The 20,712-nt window shown below is 43.3% G+C and overlaps 2 protein-coding genes across 2 annotated transcripts; both read left to right on the top strand.

Annotated features, from left to right (window-relative positions):
• Positions 1–4,258: 4,258 nt before the first annotated feature.
• On the top strand, positions 4,259–5,044 carry LOC127689646 (proline-rich protein 23A3-like). The gene has a single exon (XM_052189320.1). It carries the CDS (start codon positions 4,259–4,261, stop codon positions 5,042–5,044), a length of 786 nt encoding a protein of 261 aa, XP_052045280.1.
• A 7,703-nt stretch (positions 5,045–12,747) lies between these two features.
• Positions 12,748–13,521, top strand: LOC127689911 (proline-rich protein 23A3-like). The gene has a single exon (XM_052189487.1). The coding sequence runs from the start codon at positions 12,748–12,750 to the stop codon at positions 13,519–13,521; it is 774 nt and encodes a 257-aa protein (XP_052045447.1).
• Positions 13,522–20,712: the final 7,191 nt, after the last annotated feature.

Genomic DNA, 20,712 nt, shown 5'->3' with positions numbered 1-20,712 from the left:
CAGGGTATTTGATCACAGCAACAGAAAAGTACAGACTGCTGTATTTTTATTGATTCCATTTTGTTTTCCAACATTTTCTTTATCCCCTCCCTTGCTATTATTAGGAATAGATAGAAGGTAAACATGGCTGTACAAGTGCCTTAAATCATAGCCTATCATTTAGAGTACAGTTTACACTGGGACTGAAAAAACCTTCCCCCTCTATAGTATAAAAGACCACTCAAAATTAGTCTAGACTCTTTGCCAAAGATAATTGAAAGTAACCGAATATTACCAACTGTGTCGTTTTCCCCCAAGACTTAAATGTCTTTTCTGAATTAAGCCCCACTTTGCTAAGAGATTCTGTCCTCAAGAAACCAAAGGGCTGTATGGACAAGGCAGTGATAGCAACAACTATTCGTGGGACTGAACTCCCAGGTAAGGAGGGAGTGAAGAGCCGATGGTGTCATTTTTAATGAAAAGAAATGGGGAAACCACAAGTTATTCATGATCAGTCTGTCACAGACCATTTATGTAAAAGGCCTAGTGATAGACCTTTTATATTTAAGAGACTGAATTGGGAACTTATGAGAGCATACTCTGAGAATAAGATGTTTGAAACTGCGATTAGGGAATTTCAAGTTGGGATAATACCAGAGTGAGCAGCCAGTGAAGTAGGAGGGGGACAATATTGATGAGAGTCTGACGGCTGAGTCCTGTAATAGCAGCCACCCGGCAGGCTAAGGTCAAAGAATCACAAGGCCAAACCTATCTACAGAGCAATTTCATGGCCGGCCTGATAATTTATCTGGACCTTGACTCAAAATGAAAAGCTTTTTAAAGGGGAATGGAGCTGAAGGTACAGCAGTGAAATGAAACATGCGAGGCCGGCAAGGATGTGAACTGGAAAACAAACACTATTTGAAAAGGTGGGCAGAGGGGCTGGAGATGTGGAGCAGTGGTAGATCGGTTGCCTGGAATGTGAAAGGCTATAGGTTCGATCCCTAGTACTGAATAAAAGAGGCAAAGAGGAAAGAGGAAGAGTGAGGAGGTAGAAGGAAAGAGAAGGTGGGGGAAACATTTGGAAGGCACACAAAGTGCCAGTGAGCATCTCACAGAAGCTTATCAGGCATACATAGTGTGTTTAGGTTAAATTAATATTACATGTTCTAATTATATTCCCACAGTAACTAAAACTAGATATTTAACTTTGAATTTCTTTTTGCCATTCAGAGCTTTAGGTATTTTGAGGATTGAGATATTTAGTTAAAAAAAAACAAGCTAAAGTTAGGGATGAAGATTTACTTTAGCTGTAGAACACTTACCTAGCCTACAACAAACTCTGGATTCATTCCCCAGTACAAAGGAAACTGGGTAGATTGGGTCAACCCCGTGATCCTAACACTCTAGAGGTGGAGGCAAGAGGATTAGAAGTTCAAGGCAAGTCTCTTCCACGCACCCAGTCTGGTGAAATTCTGCTTCAAAAACAAACAAACAAAGTAATAAATAGAAATAAAAATAGAATGTATACCATATAGAGAGAATATTAAATTTTTATTAATATTGTTTCATTTTATTTTTTTGGTTTTTTTGGATTTGGTTTTTTGACACAGGGTTTCTCTGTATAGCCCTGGCTCTCCTGGAACTCACTCTGTAGACCAGGCTGGCCTCGAACTCAGAAATCTGCCTGCCTCTGCCTCCCAGAGTGCTGGGATTACAGGCGTGCACCACCACCACCCGACTTGTTTCAATTTTTAATGCTCTCAGTGATACTCTTTTCTTTCTTTCTTTTTGTTGTTTTGAGACAGGGTCTTTCCATGTAGTCCTGGAAGTAATTATGTCGGCCAGGTTTACCTCAGACTCACAGACATCCTCTTGCTTCTGCCTCTCAAGCGTTGTGGTTAACGGTGTTTGAGGCATTCAACACTACCACCTGGCTTTTTTTTTATGTACATCTGTGTTTTGCCTGCATGTATGTCTGTGTGAGGTCCCCTGGAACTGAAGTTTCAGACACTTGTGAATTGTCATGTGGGTACTGGAAAGTGAACTCACATCCTCTGTAAGAGCAGCCAGAGCTCTTAACCACTGAGTTATCTCTCAAGGTCCATTTTTCTTTTTCTTTTTCTCTTTTTCTTTTTCTTTTTCTTTTCTTTTCCTTTCCTTTCCTTTTCTTTTATCTTATCTTTTTTAAAAAAAAAAAAAGAGGAGCTCGTTCAACTCAGACTGACCTCTAGCTGTGTGGAGACAAGAATGAGAGGCCTGCCCGTACCTCTCCAGTGCTGAGATTACTGGTGATCATCCCCACACTGGGCCTAAGTTTTAATACAGCCCTAAATCTTCAGAAAATATCTACCTGAATGTTTCACTCTGGCATCTTAAATGCAGGATTCCTAGAACTGGAGAAGAAACATGTGCATTTCACTATCTTTGGAGCAGATGTGTTCGAGGTGGTGCTTAGAACCCATGCAGGGAGACCACGTTTACTCCATAGTGATCTGATAGGAGGCATGGGATTATTTTGATCTTCTTATATTTGTTGAGGTCTGTCTTGTGACAAATTATATGGTCAATTTTGGAGAAGGTACCATGAGGTGCTGAGAAAAAGGTATATTCTTTTCCTTTAGGGTGAAATGTTTTATCTAATTGGTCCAAAGCTTCAATTAGTTTCACTGTGACCCCGTTTAGTTTCTGTTTTCCTGATCAGTCCATTGAGGAGAGTGGAGTATTGAAGTCACCCACGATTATTGTGTTAGGTTCAGTGTGTGCTTTGAGCTTAATAAAGTTTCTTTTATGAATGAGGGTGCCCTTGCCTTTGGAGCATAGATGTTCAGGACTGAGAGTTCTTTTTGATATATTTTTTCTTTTGACTAGCAAGAAACGTCCTTCCGTGTCTGTTTTGATGACTTTAGGTTGAAAGTTAATTTTATCTGATAGTAGAGTGGCTACTCCGGCTTGTTTCCTGAGACCATTTGCTTGTAAAATTGTCTTCCAGCCTTTTACACTAAGGTAGTGTTTGTCTTTGACACTGAGGTGTGTTTCCTGTATGCAGCAAAATGTAGGTTCCTGTTTACATATCCAGTCCGTTAGTCTATGTCTTTTTATTGGGGAATTGAGTCCATTAATGTTAAGAGATATTAAGGAATAGTGAGTATTATTCCTGTCATTTTTGATGTTATCTTTTATATTTGATTGGTTATCTTCTTTTGGACATGATACTTCCTGAGGACCCTGCTATATCTCTCCTGGGCATATACCCAGAGGATTCCCCAGCATGCAATAAGGACACATGCTCCACTATGTTCATAGCAACCTTATTTATAATAGCCAGAAGCTGGAAAGAACCCAGATATCCCTCAATGGAGGAATGGATACAGAAAATGTGGTATATATACACAATGGAGTACTATTCAGCAATTAAAAACAATGAATTCATGAATCTTTTTTAGGCAAATGGTTGGAACTGGAAAATATCATCCTAAGCAAGGTAATGCAATCACAAAAGAACACACATGGAATGCAATCATTGATAAGTGGATATTAATTAGCCCTGAAGCTCTGAACACTGAAGATACAATTAGCATATCAGAAAATTACTTCTTCATCACTTCTTCATTTCGATTGGATGTTTATTTTTATTTGATGTGTATGGATTTTTACCTGCACGCATGTGTGTACAACATGTACTTGACAGTAGAGCAATCTGTCCAGCCCATGCTTGTTTGTTAGTTAAAATGGTGTCCCACTATGTGACCCGAGCTAGACTCAAACTTGTGATTCACCTCTATTACCTCTCATAAGGCTGGGATCACGTTTGTCCTGTCGACGAAAGAATACATGTACACAATGACATTTTCTCCTTGCTTTGGTGATCTTTTGAAACCCTAAAACCACTCGAAAACAGAAAGTCTAAGATCTAAAGATCTGCCATCTTCAAACTCTATTCCTAGTCTGTCTTTAAAAAACAAAACATGGAAGTTATTCTGCCCCCTAGAGGCCAAAGAAGTGTCTCTCAAGCATAGCCTGGGCTATTGGAAAGCCTAGTAAGACACTCCTGGGTGGAGCATCTGAAATGGAGGCAAAAGGGGCGGAGCTTAGTGTGACATTTCACGACTGCGCTTTGCGGTGCATCTCTTGAGGTGTAATTGACGGCCAGGGTGTATCCGGCGTGAGGAAAGCGCAGGGCTGCAGAGCACGAGACTGCAGACGCTCCGCCCGAGCCGTCGCACCTGCCGCGCTGCATCTCGCACCCTCGCCTGTCCAGCCCCACAGCGCTGTCCACATGCTGAGCCCGAGGCCCCGCAGCTCCAGCGACGACCCTGCGCCCTGCTGGTCACCGCAGCCACCAGCATCCAGCCCTGCCAAGCGCCGCCGCCTTCACCAGGAGCCCGCGCGCCCTGAGCCCATGGCTCAGCCCGAGCTGGAAGCGCCCGCCGAGCCAGACAGCAGCGAGCTCACCTCCGTGGTGATCCTGGCCGCCGGCTGCGCCCTGCAGCTGCCCCTGGATGGCGTCGACCTGTTGCTGGAGCCAGAGCCCACCTCGGCCCTGCAAGTGTCCCTCCAAGGACACACCATTCTCCTGGTCCCCGAGGGACTCCTAACCGCACCCCAGGCAGGACAGCCTGGATTTGTGGCCATCAGTCCGCAGGGAGCCACTCTCCAGGACATGCCCCAGGACCACATCCTCCTCAGCCTGCAGCAGGAAACCTGTGAGTACTTCTACCAAGAGGATGTCTGTGATGAGGATGCCGACTTGGACTTCCTGGCGTCCTGGGCTAGACCTCCAGATGGGAGCCTTTCGTCCATCACAGGGGTGCCCAGTCCTTGGTCTCAGGACCATGTCCCAGAGTCCTCCACTGGAGCAGAGCGATATTCTCCGAGGTACATCTGGGAACTGGACAGCTACCTGGTGGGACCCTGCCCTGACTCACCACTGCAGCCTCTGCCTCCATCTCCTTCCCCGAGTCCCCAACAGCAGCGTCTGCCAAGCCCTCCATGCTCTCCCCGGGTCCCTTGCAAGGCCCGGAAGAGACTCTTCTGTGATGAACTGCACTGCATAAATCCTTAATGCCCTGGAAGAGAACTGCTTCCCAAAGCCACTGAGTGCCTTTACAGAGCTTACAAGGTTAGGATGGCAGTCTTGGTTTTGAAGTGGACAGAATGCAGAATATTGGATCCGTGGTTGGCTAGAAGAAAGTCTGAATGAAAAATCATACCCACCTAAGCATGCTGTTTGAAAATCACCTACTTTTGGTCTTTGAATTGACTGCATATGGTCTTTTCTATATAGAAGTCACTCTCAAATAATTTTACATACCAAATGGTGCCTCAAATTTAAGCTCCAAGAAGTTTCTTTAAAACTCCACCCTACCTCTGAGATGAATTAGCTATATTCATTTGCAGCATTTGGCCCTAATCTCTCCTACTTTGTGCCTGTCCTTTTCCTGTGGACCTTTTCCTTGTCAAGGCTCTAACTCACTTGAGCTGACTCTAGTTGATAGTTTTGCTACACGAATTTTGGGTTTGGTTTGGGTTTGGGTTTTTTGTTTGTTTTATTTTATTTTTTAAAAAATGTCTTTTTCTATTAACTGCTAAGTGAGGAAATAACTTATATTTTCAACATCTTATGGTTTAAGAGCTTGTTTTGGAATTGGGTTTTGATGGTAGTGAACGAAGTTGGTTAGCTGGTTTTGTTTTGTTTTGTTTTGTTTTGTTTTGTTTTGTTTTGTTTTGTTTTGTTGGGGGGTACGGGTATTCCAGAAGAACCAAGTATTTTATTTTTTTTATTTTTTATTTATTTTTTTTTTGAAACAGGGTTTCTCTGTATAGTCCTGGCTGTCCTGGAACTCACTCTGTAAACCAGGCTGGCCTCAAACTCAGAAATTCACCTGCCTCTGCCTCCCAAGTGCTGGGATTACAAGTGTGCACCACCACGCCCAGCTTAAGTATTTTCTTGGTTTAAGTATTTCATTTCTTTTAGTATATTTTTAATGTCCTGCTTATTTTTATTTCGGGTGTGCAAGTTTTACCTGTTTGTGTATATGCTGTTCCATCTGTGTCTGGTGCCCTACAGAGGAAGCAAAAGAATGTTAGAACCTGCAGACTTAGAGATCTGTGATCCTCTGTGTCAGTGCTGGGAACCAAACTTCACGGGAGAACAGTAAGCGCTTTTGACGGCTCAGCCATCAACTCTCTAGCCTTCTTGAATATTTTTAATTTATCATATTCTGAAGAACTTTATACTCCTCAGGCTATGGTAACTATAAGATTATATCTGTATAGGAATAATTACAAGATCTTGAATTTATTTTGTTTATTGTTACTAATGTATAAAACAGTTTATATTTTGTCTGACATCCAACAAAATATTAATTTCTGTAATAATCTCTGCCTGGGTTCTTCCATAATCAATGATACTTCTAATGAGGAAATTGGCACAGACCAATTCTGAGAAGCTTCTTTTCCATAATGATCTGCATTAGATATGTCCAGGCAGAACATCGTGCTTGAGTAGGACAGCCCCTGTCTTCAGAGATCTGTTTTTCCATGCTTAGCCAGCAGTCCTTTTCCTGTTTAAGAAGTTACTTGTTAATGTTTCCTATCATAAAAGGGGGTTTCTGTGTTGGTTTGGTTGCATAACTAAAAAGACTTCACCAAACTAATTAAAATATTTATTTCACTTGGGATGCAGAGATGGCTCAGATGTTAAGAACACTGGCTGCTCTTCCAGAGGTCCTGAGTTCAGTTCCCAGCAACCACATGGTGGCTCACAACCATCTCTAATGGGATCTGATACCCTCTTCTGGAACGCAGGCATACGTGCAGATAGAGCACCCATATACATAAAATAAATAAATAAATCTTTTAAAAAATTTTTTTGACTTAGTAAATGAACTAACATTTGAAACTTAATTATTTAGATGTCTTCACATGAGAGCTAAGTGGAACTCTGAGCCATGGGGGTTATTGTAAAACTAGGAAGATATAACAAATGAGAACAGGGTTGTGGCTTCAGGCCTTTGTAAATTTTACATGGCTGTAAAGTAGGAAGCAGATGGATGGGGGAAGAAAATGAATGAAGAGGCAGTTTGAAGCTTTAAATGTTAAATTTTACACACATTTGCTATGTGCATGGCTTTCTGTGATGTCCTTTGTTCTGGGTTTTTTGTTTTGTTTTAGATTTTTTTTTTAAAGATTTATTTATTTTATATATTTGAGTACACTGTAGCTGTCTTCAGACATACCAGAAGAGGGCATCGGATCTCATTACACATGGTTGTGAGCCACCATGTGGGTGCTGGGAATTGAACTCAGGACCTCTGGAAGAGCAGCCAATGCTCTTAACCTTTGAGGCATCTGTTCAGCCCTAGGTTTTGTTTTTATTTTATGTGTGTGAGTGTTTGCCTGAAGCATGTTTATACATCACGTGTGTGCAGTGTCTGTGGAGGCCAGAAAACAGTAACGGATCCCCTAAAAACTACAGACAGTTGGAAGCTACCAGGTCTGTGGTCGAAACTGAACAGAGGTCCTCTGTAAAAACAGCAATCACTCTTTAACTGCTGAGTCATCTCTCCAGAACCTGTGTTGTCTTTTTTCCTGTAGTGACTTTCAGTGGCAGGACTAAGGTTCTTTACATTCCTGCTATTCCAAAGGAATTTTTTTTTTTTTTTTTTTTTTTTTTGGTAACTCCATAAAAGGCTGTTCTGCCCTGTAGTTTTTGTAGGGAGGGGCCATGTATTGTTTGGGGTTGGTTTTTCTTTATTTGTTTGCTGTTTGGATTTTATGTACAGTACTCCTAATGTTTTAATGTCTGTTTTTATAAGGATTGCCTATGTTTTTATAATGAAATAAATTGTTACTGCTAAAGCTAAAAATCAACAAGATACTAGCCTCTTTTTTTCTTGTTAAACATTAATATTTATTGCTTCAATCTGGACACGCTTTGCCAGTTTCTGTCCTGGTTTTCATCCTTGCTCTCCATTCTACCATGCTGTCCGTCCTCTGTGGCTTCTTGCTATAGTACAATTTTCTTTTTCTTTTCTATTTTTTTTTTGGGGGGGCAGGGTTTCCCTATCCTAGGCATGCTTTAAACTTACAATCCTCCTGCATTAGCTTCACAAGTATTTCTATTATAACCAGGCATTACCCATCACCTGGAGCCCACAGTACTTTTTAAGGATTCTTTCCTCTGTGACCTCTGTGACGTGATCAGTCTTAAGTTTATGTCTGGAAATGTCTCAGTTAACATCTACACCTGTGTGCAGCTTTAGCTGGGATTACCATTGTGAAATAACCTCTGCCCCCCCCCCCAACTCCATTCCAAGTGTTATTTTCCATACAGTTCATTGTTGTACATGAGAAACCTGCTCCTAGGATGAACAGTCATTTATTTGTAGTGAACGAGCTTGCTCATTTTGGTATTTTTATTGCCTTTGACAATCTATACCTTCCAGTTGGTATGTTTAATCATAGGAAATGTATCTGTTACATCCCACTGAATTAAGGTATAATTAATTAAGTTAATATAATATTTTCTCAAAGTTTCAGTTTTAAAAATGAGTCATTGGGCTTGGTATATAGTTGTAGTAAAAAGTGTTCTCCTAGCATGTATAAGGTTGACTCAGTCCACAGAAAATATCATTTAAAGAAAGAGTCATTTCCTCTTGAATCTTTAAATTCCTCCTCAGTCTCTGTTAACACCTCACCGGAAAATGAAGAGCCTATGTCATCAGTGCTTTCTTTGTGTCTACTGGTTTCTTTCTGGAAAAAAAAAATGGGCTTAAAGAGAGATTAGCTTTCTGCTCCATATGTGAATTTTACATTTACCTCTTCCTGGTTTCCTAAATAAAAGCCAAACTGAGGTAATGCATACTGTCTTGACACTCAGGACATACTTCTAGTATTCAAACTTCACAGGTGGTCCAGTTCTAGGACTGATACCACAGGGATGCTGGGATGCAGTGTCCATATTCCCGTCCACGTTGATGGATGGAGAATTAACAACTGAACCATCTTAGCTGCTCTCCAGGAACTGTTCTCAGGGTTCTATGGTTTCTCTGTTCCAATTATTCAAGTACATGTCAATTTATTTTTTATACTTTTTTCATACAATACATTTTGATCATATCCTTTCCCCTCCACAAGCTCCATATTTATGCGACTAAATATATAAACTCAATGTGGCCAGTCTTTTTTTTTTTTTTTTTTATAGTGTAACTTGTATGTGTATGACTTCACTTGGTGGTTTTAGATAACTATAGTTAGGGGCTCATCCACAGAGAAGACTTTCTCCCACTCCCAGCATTCTTTAGCTGCTAGAACTTTTGCCTAAGGATGGGAGCGCTCAGGGCATTCCCCCATTCCATGTTACTATACCGGTTGGCGCGAGCTTCTTCCGGTTGGCAGTGAGCTTCTTCCGGTTGGCAGCGAGCTTCTTCCGGTTGGCAGTGAGCTTCTTCCGGTTGGCAGCGAGCTTCTACCATTCGTGCTTAGGCAGCCGTGTTGTGGCGTTGTCACAGCTGCGGCTTCCCTGAGATTGCTCAGAGACTTGTTCTCACAGCAGGTTTCCTGGTCCTCTGATTGTTACAATCTTTCCACCTCCTGCTGGCTTCCCCAGCTGTAGGCTCAGGAGCTTGGTGGGGTGGTAGATGTATCAGTTGTGTGAGCACCTCAGGATCACCTGATCCTTCTCTGCTTTTTGTGTGATGTTGTTTTTCTGTAACAATCTCCATCGGTTGCCAAGAGGAGTTTCTTTGCTGAGTGGCTGCACATATCTGTGAGTTTAAGGGTAAATATTTAGAATGCAGTTAGGAATTGCACTGGTTTAGTGCAGTGGAGGCAATTGGTTCTCTAAGAGCCATGACCTCAGTCCAGCCCCCCATCACTCCTCCGTTCAGTTCTCTTTGTCCTGCCTTTCCCCAACAGTTCTTCCAGGGATCTAACTACCATGCAATTGTCTCTAAAGATGTATAGACCCCATTTATTTAAACTTATGACCTGAACTATATTAAAAACTAATTTTCCTCTAACAAGACCAAACAATATTCATAAACTTTTCTTAGCTTACACTGGCCTTAAAGTTGACAGCCTAATAATGGTCTAATAAATCTTTGGCCACCGGCCTTCTACCTGTTGGAATTATAGGTGTAAGCTACCTTAGTTGACTAAAAATTTACAGTTCTTTGGGTACGACTGATCAGTCTCCTGAACGTATTGGTCAGGGTGTCCTAAAACCTGAATAGCAGAAGTTGATTGAGTCAGCGTAGAGAGTACATACAGATAGCCATAGCCCAGCCCCAGTACCAAGCATGGGAAACCCCCCCTTCACATTGTTGATGAAGGAAATGGAGGAAACCCTCAAACTAACATAGGCTATTGCTACCACCCTGAGTTACCCCCCATAACGTGAAGGTGAGACTCGATTGCTAAGCAATGTCCATACTCGTTAGACACAGGAATCGAGCTTTAAGTAGCCTAGAAGCCTCCTCCTTAAGAACCAGCTTTCATAGCATCCAGAAGTGCTATGAAAGCCAGCTAAGGAAGGCAGTCAGTGGTTCTAACCATCTGTGGAGCCTGGGAGCCCTCACAGAGCCCAACATGGCAAGGTAGCCCCAGTGGGTGGAATAACGGCATTTGTATCTTGGGAGCAATCAACAGCTGTCTAATTGCACTTAAAACCTGCACAATGTGAGGAAATTCATGCCCAGTATTGTAAACCTTGCCAACTAACCATGGCTGATGGACCCCAGAAGAGAACCTAGAGGACAGCCACCTTCCTCCGGCAGTATAACTTCTGGCTGCATTCTAAATATGCGCCCTTTATCCACAGATACATATAGCTCTTACCCCCTTTATCAAAGAAGCATTTTGCTGCCGAGATACACAGTCCAACTCCTACAGCAAAAGCTCAGGGATCACCAAGGAAGAGGGGACAGAAAGATTCTAAGAGTCAGGTGGGTTTGGTGGTACATACCTTTAAACCCAGCCACTCAGGATTCAGAGGTAGACAGATCTCCGTGACTGCAGTGGCTCTGTGGATGCTGCAGCCAGACAGAATGATTTATATAATAAGTTCCAGGCCAGGCCAGTGATACATGGTGAAACACTGCCTAGCCATGGATGGATGGATGGATGGATGGATGGATGGATGGATGGCTAGCCAGAGAACCAAGTCATTTGCTACAAGATGGTGCCTTCTATATATGACAAGAGCGCTACACCCATGAAATCTCAAATATATGGTCACCTAAACACAGCCTGCACAGTGAAAACACCAGTTGCCATGCCAACGTGGATGAGGGATTAAAGGGATGAAGAAAGGTAGGCAGTAACTAGCTGCTGAGGGAGAATCAGTCTTCAGGTATGAGCCCCATAGGTAATTTATCTAAACCCAAGGGATCAGCCCTAAACAGATAAGCATAGAAGCACCACTAAATAGAATCAGCAGACTGCATTTATTTATACATATATAGATACATAAGTAACAAAGAAAAATTAAAGAGGACATAACTTTGAGAAACACTAGGGAGAAAAGGGAGGGTCGAAATGATGCAAAAAAAAAGCACTCACATATGAATTCACACACACACACACACACACACACAAATACAGTTTTTTTAAAGGGGGAGAGGGGCTGGAGAGTGCTTGTGATATTCCAGCAGACTCGGGTTTGATTCCCAACACCCCCACTTGGTTCACAACTATCTGTAGCTCCAGCTGCAGGGCAGATAGTGCCCTCTCTGGCCTCCACGAGCACAGCATGCAAGGGGTACATCCCTGACTTCATTCAACTCCAAGCATGGCATAAACCCATTTATGGTGCACGGCTATCATCTCGGTACTTGGGAGTCCGAGGCAGAAGGCTAAAAGTTCAAAGTCACAGGCTTCTAGATAAGAAGTCCAGGATGCATAGTGTACAAAACGCCCTTTCTTCCACCCCACGCTCCAAAAGGGGCATTTTTAGTGTTGATTTTTCTTTTTAATTTTTTATTACATTTATTTACTATGTGGATGTGTCACCACATAGTAATTAATGGTCACAGAGTGTCACCACATAAGACTGAGATCAAACTCAGTCCATCAGGCTATGCAATGAGAGGTCTGTTGAGCCCTCTCTGGACCAGATTTGTTTTGTTTTTAAGCCCGCGTGTCACTCTGCAGCTCATCTTTGCCTCAAACACACATTTCCTTTACCTTGGCCTCCAAACCCAGGGTTTTATGGGCGGGACAAAGATGAATTCAGGTATACTTCACACTCACATCAGTCCTGTCTACCTAGTGACCCATTCTCTAAACGGCGCAAACGCAATTTCACCTGGCATTTAACTAAGTGTGGTTTGGTAGGATGGGAGCAAGTTTCTCAGTGGTTCTTAGAATGCCCGAAACCATAGAAGTTCTAATCTTGAGCCCTCTTGAAACTCTATTCCGGGTGAGACAAACGGCGCAACCAGTTCTGCCTCCTATAGGTCAAAAAATGTATTTCCCAACTACAGCCAAGTCTATTGGCCAGTCCGACAGTCCTGGGCGGAGCCTCCAGGACTTAGGCTTCCAAAGGTGCAGCCTAACCTGACCTTTTCCGTCTGAACTTGGGTTCCGGTTCATCTTTTGAAAACTGATTGGCATCTAGTAAGTAACCCACTTTGCGTGCGCAATATCCTCTAAGCCAAGCGCAGGGCTGCAGAGCACGAGATTGCAGACTCTCCGCCCGCGCCGTCGCACCTGCCGCCGCTGCACCCTGCACCCACGCCTCTGCAGCTCCACAGCGCCGTCCACATGCTAAGCCCGAGACCCCGCACCCCCAACGCCAACCCCGCGCCCTGCTGGTCACCGCAGCCACCAGCATCCAGCCCTGCCAAGCGCCGCCGCCTGCACCAGGAACCCGCGCGCCCAGAGCCCATGGCTCAGTCGGAGCTGGAAGCGCCCGCCGAGCCAGACAGCAGCGAGCTCACCTCCGTGGTGATCCTGGCCGCCGGCTGCGCCCTGCAGCTGCCCCTGGACGGTGTCGACCTGTTGCTGGAGCCAGAGCCCACCTCGGTCCTGCAAGTGTCGTTCCAAGGACACACCATCCTTCTGGTCCCCGAGGGACTCCAAGACTCCGCCCATTTTGGACAACCTAGGTTCTCGGCCTCCAGCCCACAGGGAGCCATTCTCCAGGACATGCCCCAGGACCACCTTGTTAGCCAGCAGCAGGAAACCTGTGAGTACTTCTACCAAGAGGATGACTGTGATGAGGAAGCCGACTTCGACTTCCTGACGTCCTGGGTTAGACCACCAGATGGTCAGGCCACTGGGAACCTTTCCTCCATCACAGGGGTGCCCAGTCCTTGGTCTCAGGACCACGTCCCAGAGTCCTCCACTGGAGCAGAGCGATATTCTCCGAGCTTCATCTGGGAACTGGACAGCTACCTGGTGGGATCCTTCCCTAGCTCACCATTGCAGCCTCTACCACCATCTCCTCCCCAGAGGAGCCCAGAGCAGCTCCTGCCACGCCCTCCATGCTCTCCCCCTGCCCCTTGCAAGGCCCGGAAGCGACTGCTCTATGAATGAACTGCTCTGCACAGATCCTGAGAGGCTTCTCTACGCCTAGATGCAAGGAGGCACTTAGTTGCCTGTTGTCAGAATAAAAATCTTACCCAAAGAACTCTTCCCCGGGGCCCAAAAGATTCCCAGAAATCCAAGTGGCAAATCCCCAACACCCTCTGTTTACTAGGTGTTTTAAGCTCTTGGTGTCCTTTAGTGTTTTCCCAAGAATTTTTGAGGATTTGGACACGACTTATCTACCTCTTTGTCCTTTTGGGCTGCTCTCCTGGAAAACTACCCAATACCATTGATGAAGTTTAACGCTTACTTCGCTTGAGTGTATGGGGTTCAAAGCCAGCTCCAAAGCGACTGGAATAGTTTTCCATTTCAGTTCCTTCATTATACATGAGATTTATGGTGAGTTTTACCAGCTGTTTTCAGCATGCGCTGCACTATGCATTTATTTTGTTTTCTTTGTTTTTTTATCTTTGTTTTCTTTGTTTTTAGTCAGGATCTCATTATAAATCTATGGCTTTCTTAGAACTAACTATACAGTAGAGGCTGGACTTGAACTCACAGAGACCTGCCTGCCTCTGCCTTCCAAGTGCTGGAATAAAAGGCTTGTGCCCCTCTGCCAGGCTTGGGTTTCTTATAGTATGTTTGCATCAATATTTCACCTAAACTGGTGGAAAATGTTTACATTACTATTATTCCACATTATTTGTTTGTTTTAAATTCTGAGCCAATTTTTTTCTATCAACCTAATTTGTAATGGTTTGTATGACATTGCCATATTTATCTTGTTTTACAAATAAAATAAAATGTCGCTGGTAAAGGTGAGTCAAAAGTCATAGTAGCTGTTCAGATTTTAGCTGTTCACATTTACCAACCTACTTTACGAAATTCCCCCTTTGTTCTCGGGCTGACCTCACTTTTTATCTTGCTAGAGGTTACTTACCTGCTTTTAATTTCTTTTTGCATTAATGCAGATTTAACCTAGGGTCTCATACACACTGGGTAAGCCCTCAAATACAAGTACATCCCTAGCTCTAACATAATATTTGACTACTTGAAATGTGTTAATCCAGTGTTTCACTGGTTTGTGTGTGTGTGTGTGTGTGTAAATGGTTATCTAAGCAATCAAAATATCACTATTTTATATGTGTAGGGCTGTTGCACAACTTAGTTTTGAGGTTTTGAAGTATTTTATTCTTGGCCTGTTTTTGTTTGTTGCTGGTTCTGTGTAGCCCTGGTTGGTCCCAAAGACATCCTCCTGCTCCAGCCTCCCAAGTCCCAGGATTACAGGTGTGTAAAATCTGTAAAAGTCACATCTGGCTTCATTTTACTTCAAATATCTGTTGGGTTTTTGTATCACATAGTTTTATTGTAATGTGTCTAGGAGGATATTATTTCTGTTTGGCTTGGCTGAATGTAGTTGACCGTGTTTATTGAAAATTCTCTCTTACCTGAAATCCTACCAAAAAAAAAAAAAAAAAAGACTCAGTCTCCGAGTGTCTCATCCATTCTCATGTTGAAAATCCAGCCAAACACATGACCGCAGTGCTCAGTTTACCTCATTGTATCAGTTACCTTTCCATTATTGTGATGAAGCACCATGACCCAGAGCAACCTAAGGGAGAAAGAATCTATTTTAACTTAACTTTAACATCCACAACCAGGAAGCAGAGAGAGGCTATAGCAATCCTCAAAGCCACCCCCGGTGACTTCCCTCCACCGAGATTCCACTTCCTAAAGGTTCCAGAACCACCTCAAATAGTACCACCCACTGGGAACCAAATGTGCAAATGCATGAACCTGTAAGGGTACATCTCTCATCCAAGTTACCGTGCTCATAACATCTTAGCACTGTAAGATATAGCTGTGACATAATCAGCTCCTTCCAGAGTTCTATTAATAATGTTTCTGTGAGAAAAATTCTCATTTCGAGATTGTCTTCATTTTCTAGGATGTTTGCTTCCTTATTTTATTTTATCTCCCCTCCCCCCCCCCCCCAGACAGGGTTTTGCTGTGTAGCCCTGGCTGTCCTGGAACTCACTCTGTAGACCAGGCTAGCCTCAACTCAGAAATCCGCCTGCCTCTGCCTCCCAAGTGGTGGGATTAAAGGCGTGCACCACCACCTCCCAGCTGCTTCTTTATTTTAAAACTCCCTTAGCCAGGTGATGGTGGTCCATGCTGTCCATCCCAGCACTCAGAGGAGGCAGAGGCAGGTGGATTTCTGAGTTCGAGGCCAGCCAGCCTGGTCTACAGACTGAATTCCAGCCCAGCCAGGGCTACATGGAGAAATCCTGTCCTTTTTATTTGAGGGGGGGGGGGTTCGAGACAGGGTTTCTCTGTGTAGCCCTAGCTGTCCTGGAGCTCACTCTGTAGACCAGGCCGCCTCCAACTCAGAAATCCGCCTGCCTTTGCCTCCCAGAGTGCTGGGATTACAGGTATGCGCCACCACCACCCGGCTGAAATCCTGTCTTGAAAAAAAAAAAAAAATCAAAACAAAACAAATGTACTTTCCGTTAAAGTCACAGGCTTGGGCTTGATTGTGGGTGTTAATTTAATACATCTTACCATTTTATACATGCATTTATGCTAGGCAGTGGTGGCACATGCCTTTAATCCCAGCACTTGGAAGGCAGAGGTAGGTGGATTTCTGAGTTTGAGGCCAGCCTGGTCTACAGAATGAGTTCCAGGACAGCCAGGACTACACAGAGAAACCCTGTCTCAAAAAATCAATAACAATAATAATAATCATAAATGTATTTATTCTTCATTGTGTTGGAGTACCTCACCTCGTTGCTTAGAGGGATTTTTGTTTGTGTTTTGTTTGGGGTATTTTTGTCTGGTTTGGTTGGTTTTTTGGTTTGGGGGGATATTTGTTTTGGGGGAGTTGATTGTGTTTTGTTTGGGGTTTTTTGTTTCTTTGGTTTCATTTGGTTTGGGGTTTGTTTTGTTTTAGGGGTTTTGTTTGGGGGTTGTTTTTATTTGATTTGGTTTGGTTAGGTTTGGTTTGGTTTGGGTTTTGTTTTTTTTGGTTTGGTTTGGTTTGGTTTGGTTTGATTCGGTGGACACTGCATGAATAGGAATTCATCTTTTTCTTCCTGCATTTGTAATTCTTACACTTGCACATATACAACTCCCTGGCACATATACACAACTCTCCCTTTCGAAGGTTTGCAGATTTTCTCTCAAGAAGAATACAGAGCTAACACTGAAGCAGGTCCACAGTTGCTCATTCACAGTTTAACAGTTGGTTTAATCTCAGTACAGCAAATACCTTAAAATGTCAGCCAGTTAACCAACAACTGGATTTACTCTCCCTTTCTGGCCCCTAACTGGGGTAGATGTTGGGAATAAAAGCTAACCATGCTCTTAGCCACTTGGGAACTTTACATGCTATAGTACCAACCTGCCAGACAAGATATGCCCACTGGTGCAATCCTGCTTAGAAGACTATGGGGGTAAACAGCTGATTTCATATTGCCTTTGAGACTTTTTCCACAGAAGGGAATTCATGCATTGAGTACACATAAATTTGTTCAAAATCAATGGCTTGGAAGTCATAGGTCCTATAGTAGAACCTAATCCTGCTGTATTGGTAAATGGGCATGTTGTCATGTGTATTCATACATGTGTATTTATACATGTGTATTTAAACATATAGACTAGTGCTGCCTTCAGCAGGGGCCAGGGAAGCTTGTCTTTGCTATAGTTAGCAGTTGATACAAAAGCCCACTACTGTTAAAAGTGCTCAGAATAAGTGGCAACCCAGTGTTCAGCCCTAATGGCACATCTGTATCAGCTGCTCCCCCAATATACACTGTGATAAAAGCCTGGAGAACATCACAGAAGAGATGGTGGGAAGTAAAAACTGTAGGAGGAGTGTTATAAAATGCTGAGTTAATAGACCTGATGTGGCGACTTCACTCATGAACTCATCGTAGCTATTGCTACCTGCACAAGACATGCACAAGATCAAGCCAATGAGATCGGGTCTCCATTACAACAGGCAGCATCAAATGAACTCGGTGGGTTATAGAAGGAAGGGGAGGATGAGAAGGCATGAAGTAGGAAAGGGGACACGTTAGAGGTGCTGGGGATAATGTGGACAAGATACATTGGTTATATGTGTGAAATTGTCACAGAATAGCTAACCTACACTCTGTTAAAATGAATAACAAAATAAGATGAACCCTGGCATATCATGTTGTGGTTGCATGAAAAGTTTTGGGAAGGCGGGTTAACATACTCTGGGTTCATGGGGGGTCTAGCTATAGGCAAAGTAGTCTTCTCTCGGGGGAATACACTATACCCAGGACTAACTTTCTTGCTGGGGACAACAGTACATAGGCTTTATGCTCTTAATCAAAACTCAGAGACCACATAAGAAAGCACTAGAAGAGAAAACTAGGAGTGAAGAGAAGCAGTCCTTCAGGTGGTTGAGAAAGCATCCGTTACATACATCGGCGGCAATAGATGTGATGCAGAGACCGTAAAAGAAAAAAGATAAACCGTGGAAATACCAAACCTCTATGAAGCTTCTAAACATTTAATGCATAAACACTAGAATACAACAGTATTGAAGATATTTAATAATAAATTAGGGGAAAGTTAAAAATGAAAATACTACAGACCTGGGGAAATACTCATAGACCTACAACCTATGAGCTGAGTCGGAACGATGAACTTGAGCTAGAGCCAACGGAGAGCAGCAGCTGCTCTAGCAGATGCTTCTGGGCAGTGAGGGAAGCATTCTCACAGAGAGAAGGAAGGGCAGTTCCCAGATGGGATGATAAAAAGTATACCACAGAGACTGAAGAGGCAGCCGGGTGGCTAGAGCGCCCCTCTGGCACACACCAAGCCCTGGATCCAATCACCAGTCCAAGAGAAACCACACAGAGTGCTTCATGCCTATAATCCCAGCACTTGGGAAAGGAGACTCAGAAGCTCAACGGCATCCTCTGATACAAATTGAGATCAAGACCAGTCTAGGATATGTGAGACCCCCCCCCCTGTCTCTCTCTCTCCCTCTCTCCCTCTCTCTCTCTCTCTGTCTCTCTCTCTCCCTCCCTCTCTCTCTCTCTCTGTCTCTCTCTCTCCCTCCCTCTCTCTCTCTCTGTCTCTCTCTCTCTTCTCTCTCTTCTCTTTTTCTCTCTGTCTCTCTCACACACAGAGATGAACACACACACACACACACAGACACAGACACAGACAATAATAAACTTAATCAGTGACCCATATTTATTAAGCTCCATGTATACACACTTCCAAACTCTGGCATTCAGTCAAGAACAGATAAGTTAAAAATCACTGTGCTTACGGATGACAACAGCTCTTCTGAGAGGTGACGCAGGAGGAAGCATTGGAAGTGGAGCAGTGTGAGATCACATTTTCCTAGATATATTTTGAAGCTGGGGAAACAGTTTTTCTTGGTGTTAAAGATGACAAGGAGCCCATAATGACACAGAAGCTAAGCTTTAAGGTTTGGGAGCAGAGTGTCCACACAAAATGATAGAATTGTTACATTAGATTGCATAGATTGGAACGAGTTTTTTTTTATTTAAAAAAAAATTAATGAGATCAATTGGGAACATGTAACTTGAGGTGCCTATTCCATACCCAACTATGAGTATTGACCAAAATGTGATCAACAAAATTGAGATTTGGGTTGAAAGGAATTGGTACAAAATGGATATAAATATCTATTTTTAGAAGAATTATCATATTTTGAAATCATCTGTAATGATGGCTATTTAGAAGAACAAAAGCTATAAATAATCAAGGAACTGACTGTGGGGAGGGGGCGGGGTCCTGAAAAGAGGGCAGAGGTTGCACCAGGAAAGAACACCTAAAAGTAACAGGGCCTGAAAGACAGCACAAGCCCCAGTGTGAACACCTGAAGGGAAAGAGAAGGACTCAGAGGAAGCAGCTTCAAGAATAGGGAAAGATAAAGGTGCAAGAGTTGAAGGTGCGTGGGCTCTCTGGCTAAGACTCCAAGATGCCAAATGAAAGTATCAGAGATGGAGAGGGGACTGATGGGGGGGCACATTTATACAAAGTCGAAGTTTTTAATCTAGGAAAAGAAGAGTGGTCAGATTCCTACAGGAAACAAGGATAAAGGGATGATGAGATTAGTCATGCTTAGGACCCTTCAGAAGACAGAGGTAAGTAAACAACCCTCAGTGCTGCACAGAGATCGCATATCCAATGCTCAGCTTTGACTGCCCTAAATGAGGAAACACAGCGTTGGAAAGGATAAATGGGCACACGTTTAGGCCAACAGTATTGTAAACCAACATCACACCAAATGCTAAGGGAAAATAAGTATGCACAGAGAAAGTACATTTGATCTCAATTAGAAAAAAAAAAAAACAAGAGAAAATAAAACTTGCAGAAAAAGAAGATAATTACACAGGAGCAAGAATCCACTAGGAAACTAGTTTCTCAGGGCTGGAGAGATGGATCAAGGGCTAAGAGCATTGACTCCTCTTTCAAAGAACCCTAGGTCAAATTCTAGCACCCATATGGTGGCTCACAACTAGTTGTAAATCTGGGGAATCTGAGACCCTCTTATGGCCTTCCTAGGCACTGCACACAGGTGGTTTATAAACATAAGTTCAGGCAATCATACATGTAATAGTAAAATGAATATAATCTCAAAAACAAACAAACAAGGTGGGGGGTGGGGGGTGGCACACGCCTTTAATCCCAGCACTCTGGGAGGCAGAGGCAGGCAGATTTCTGAGTTCGGGGCCAGCCTGGTCTACAGAGTGAGTTCCAGGACAGCCAGGGCTACACAGAGAAACCCTGTCTCAAAAAACAAACAAACAAACAAACAAACAAACAAATACCCATAAGGCAGTACATAGTGGGTTAGGAGGAAAGTGATGGATCAAAGAACTGATTCCATCAGAGTCCAGCTGGGGGAACCCATGAGTAGACTGGAGTCACTTGGAAAAACATGGCTGACTCAGGCAACTGTACCAGTCTCCTGCATCGGCCTTTCAGCAGTGACACTAGCATCTCCTGTCCAGGCACCTGTCTGGGAGTAGCCTTGTAAGAGCACTGGTGACTCTTCCACATCTCTTCAGCCTTCTCAGTCTCCTCCATGCCTTGGGGGAATGTGTTAATCTGCAAGAAATGGCTACACATTAATAATTATGCAGTGAATACTTCAAATTTACTAAAGGACATTGTTTCTTTGAGCAT

The sequence above is a fragment of the Apodemus sylvaticus genome, chromosome 7 (assembly GCF_947179515.1).
Source record: "Apodemus sylvaticus chromosome 7, mApoSyl1.1, whole genome shotgun sequence".
Classification (NCBI taxonomy): Eukaryota; Metazoa; Chordata; class Mammalia; order Rodentia; family Muridae; genus Apodemus; species Apodemus sylvaticus.
This window is presented reverse-complemented; position numbering and strand designations above follow the sequence as displayed.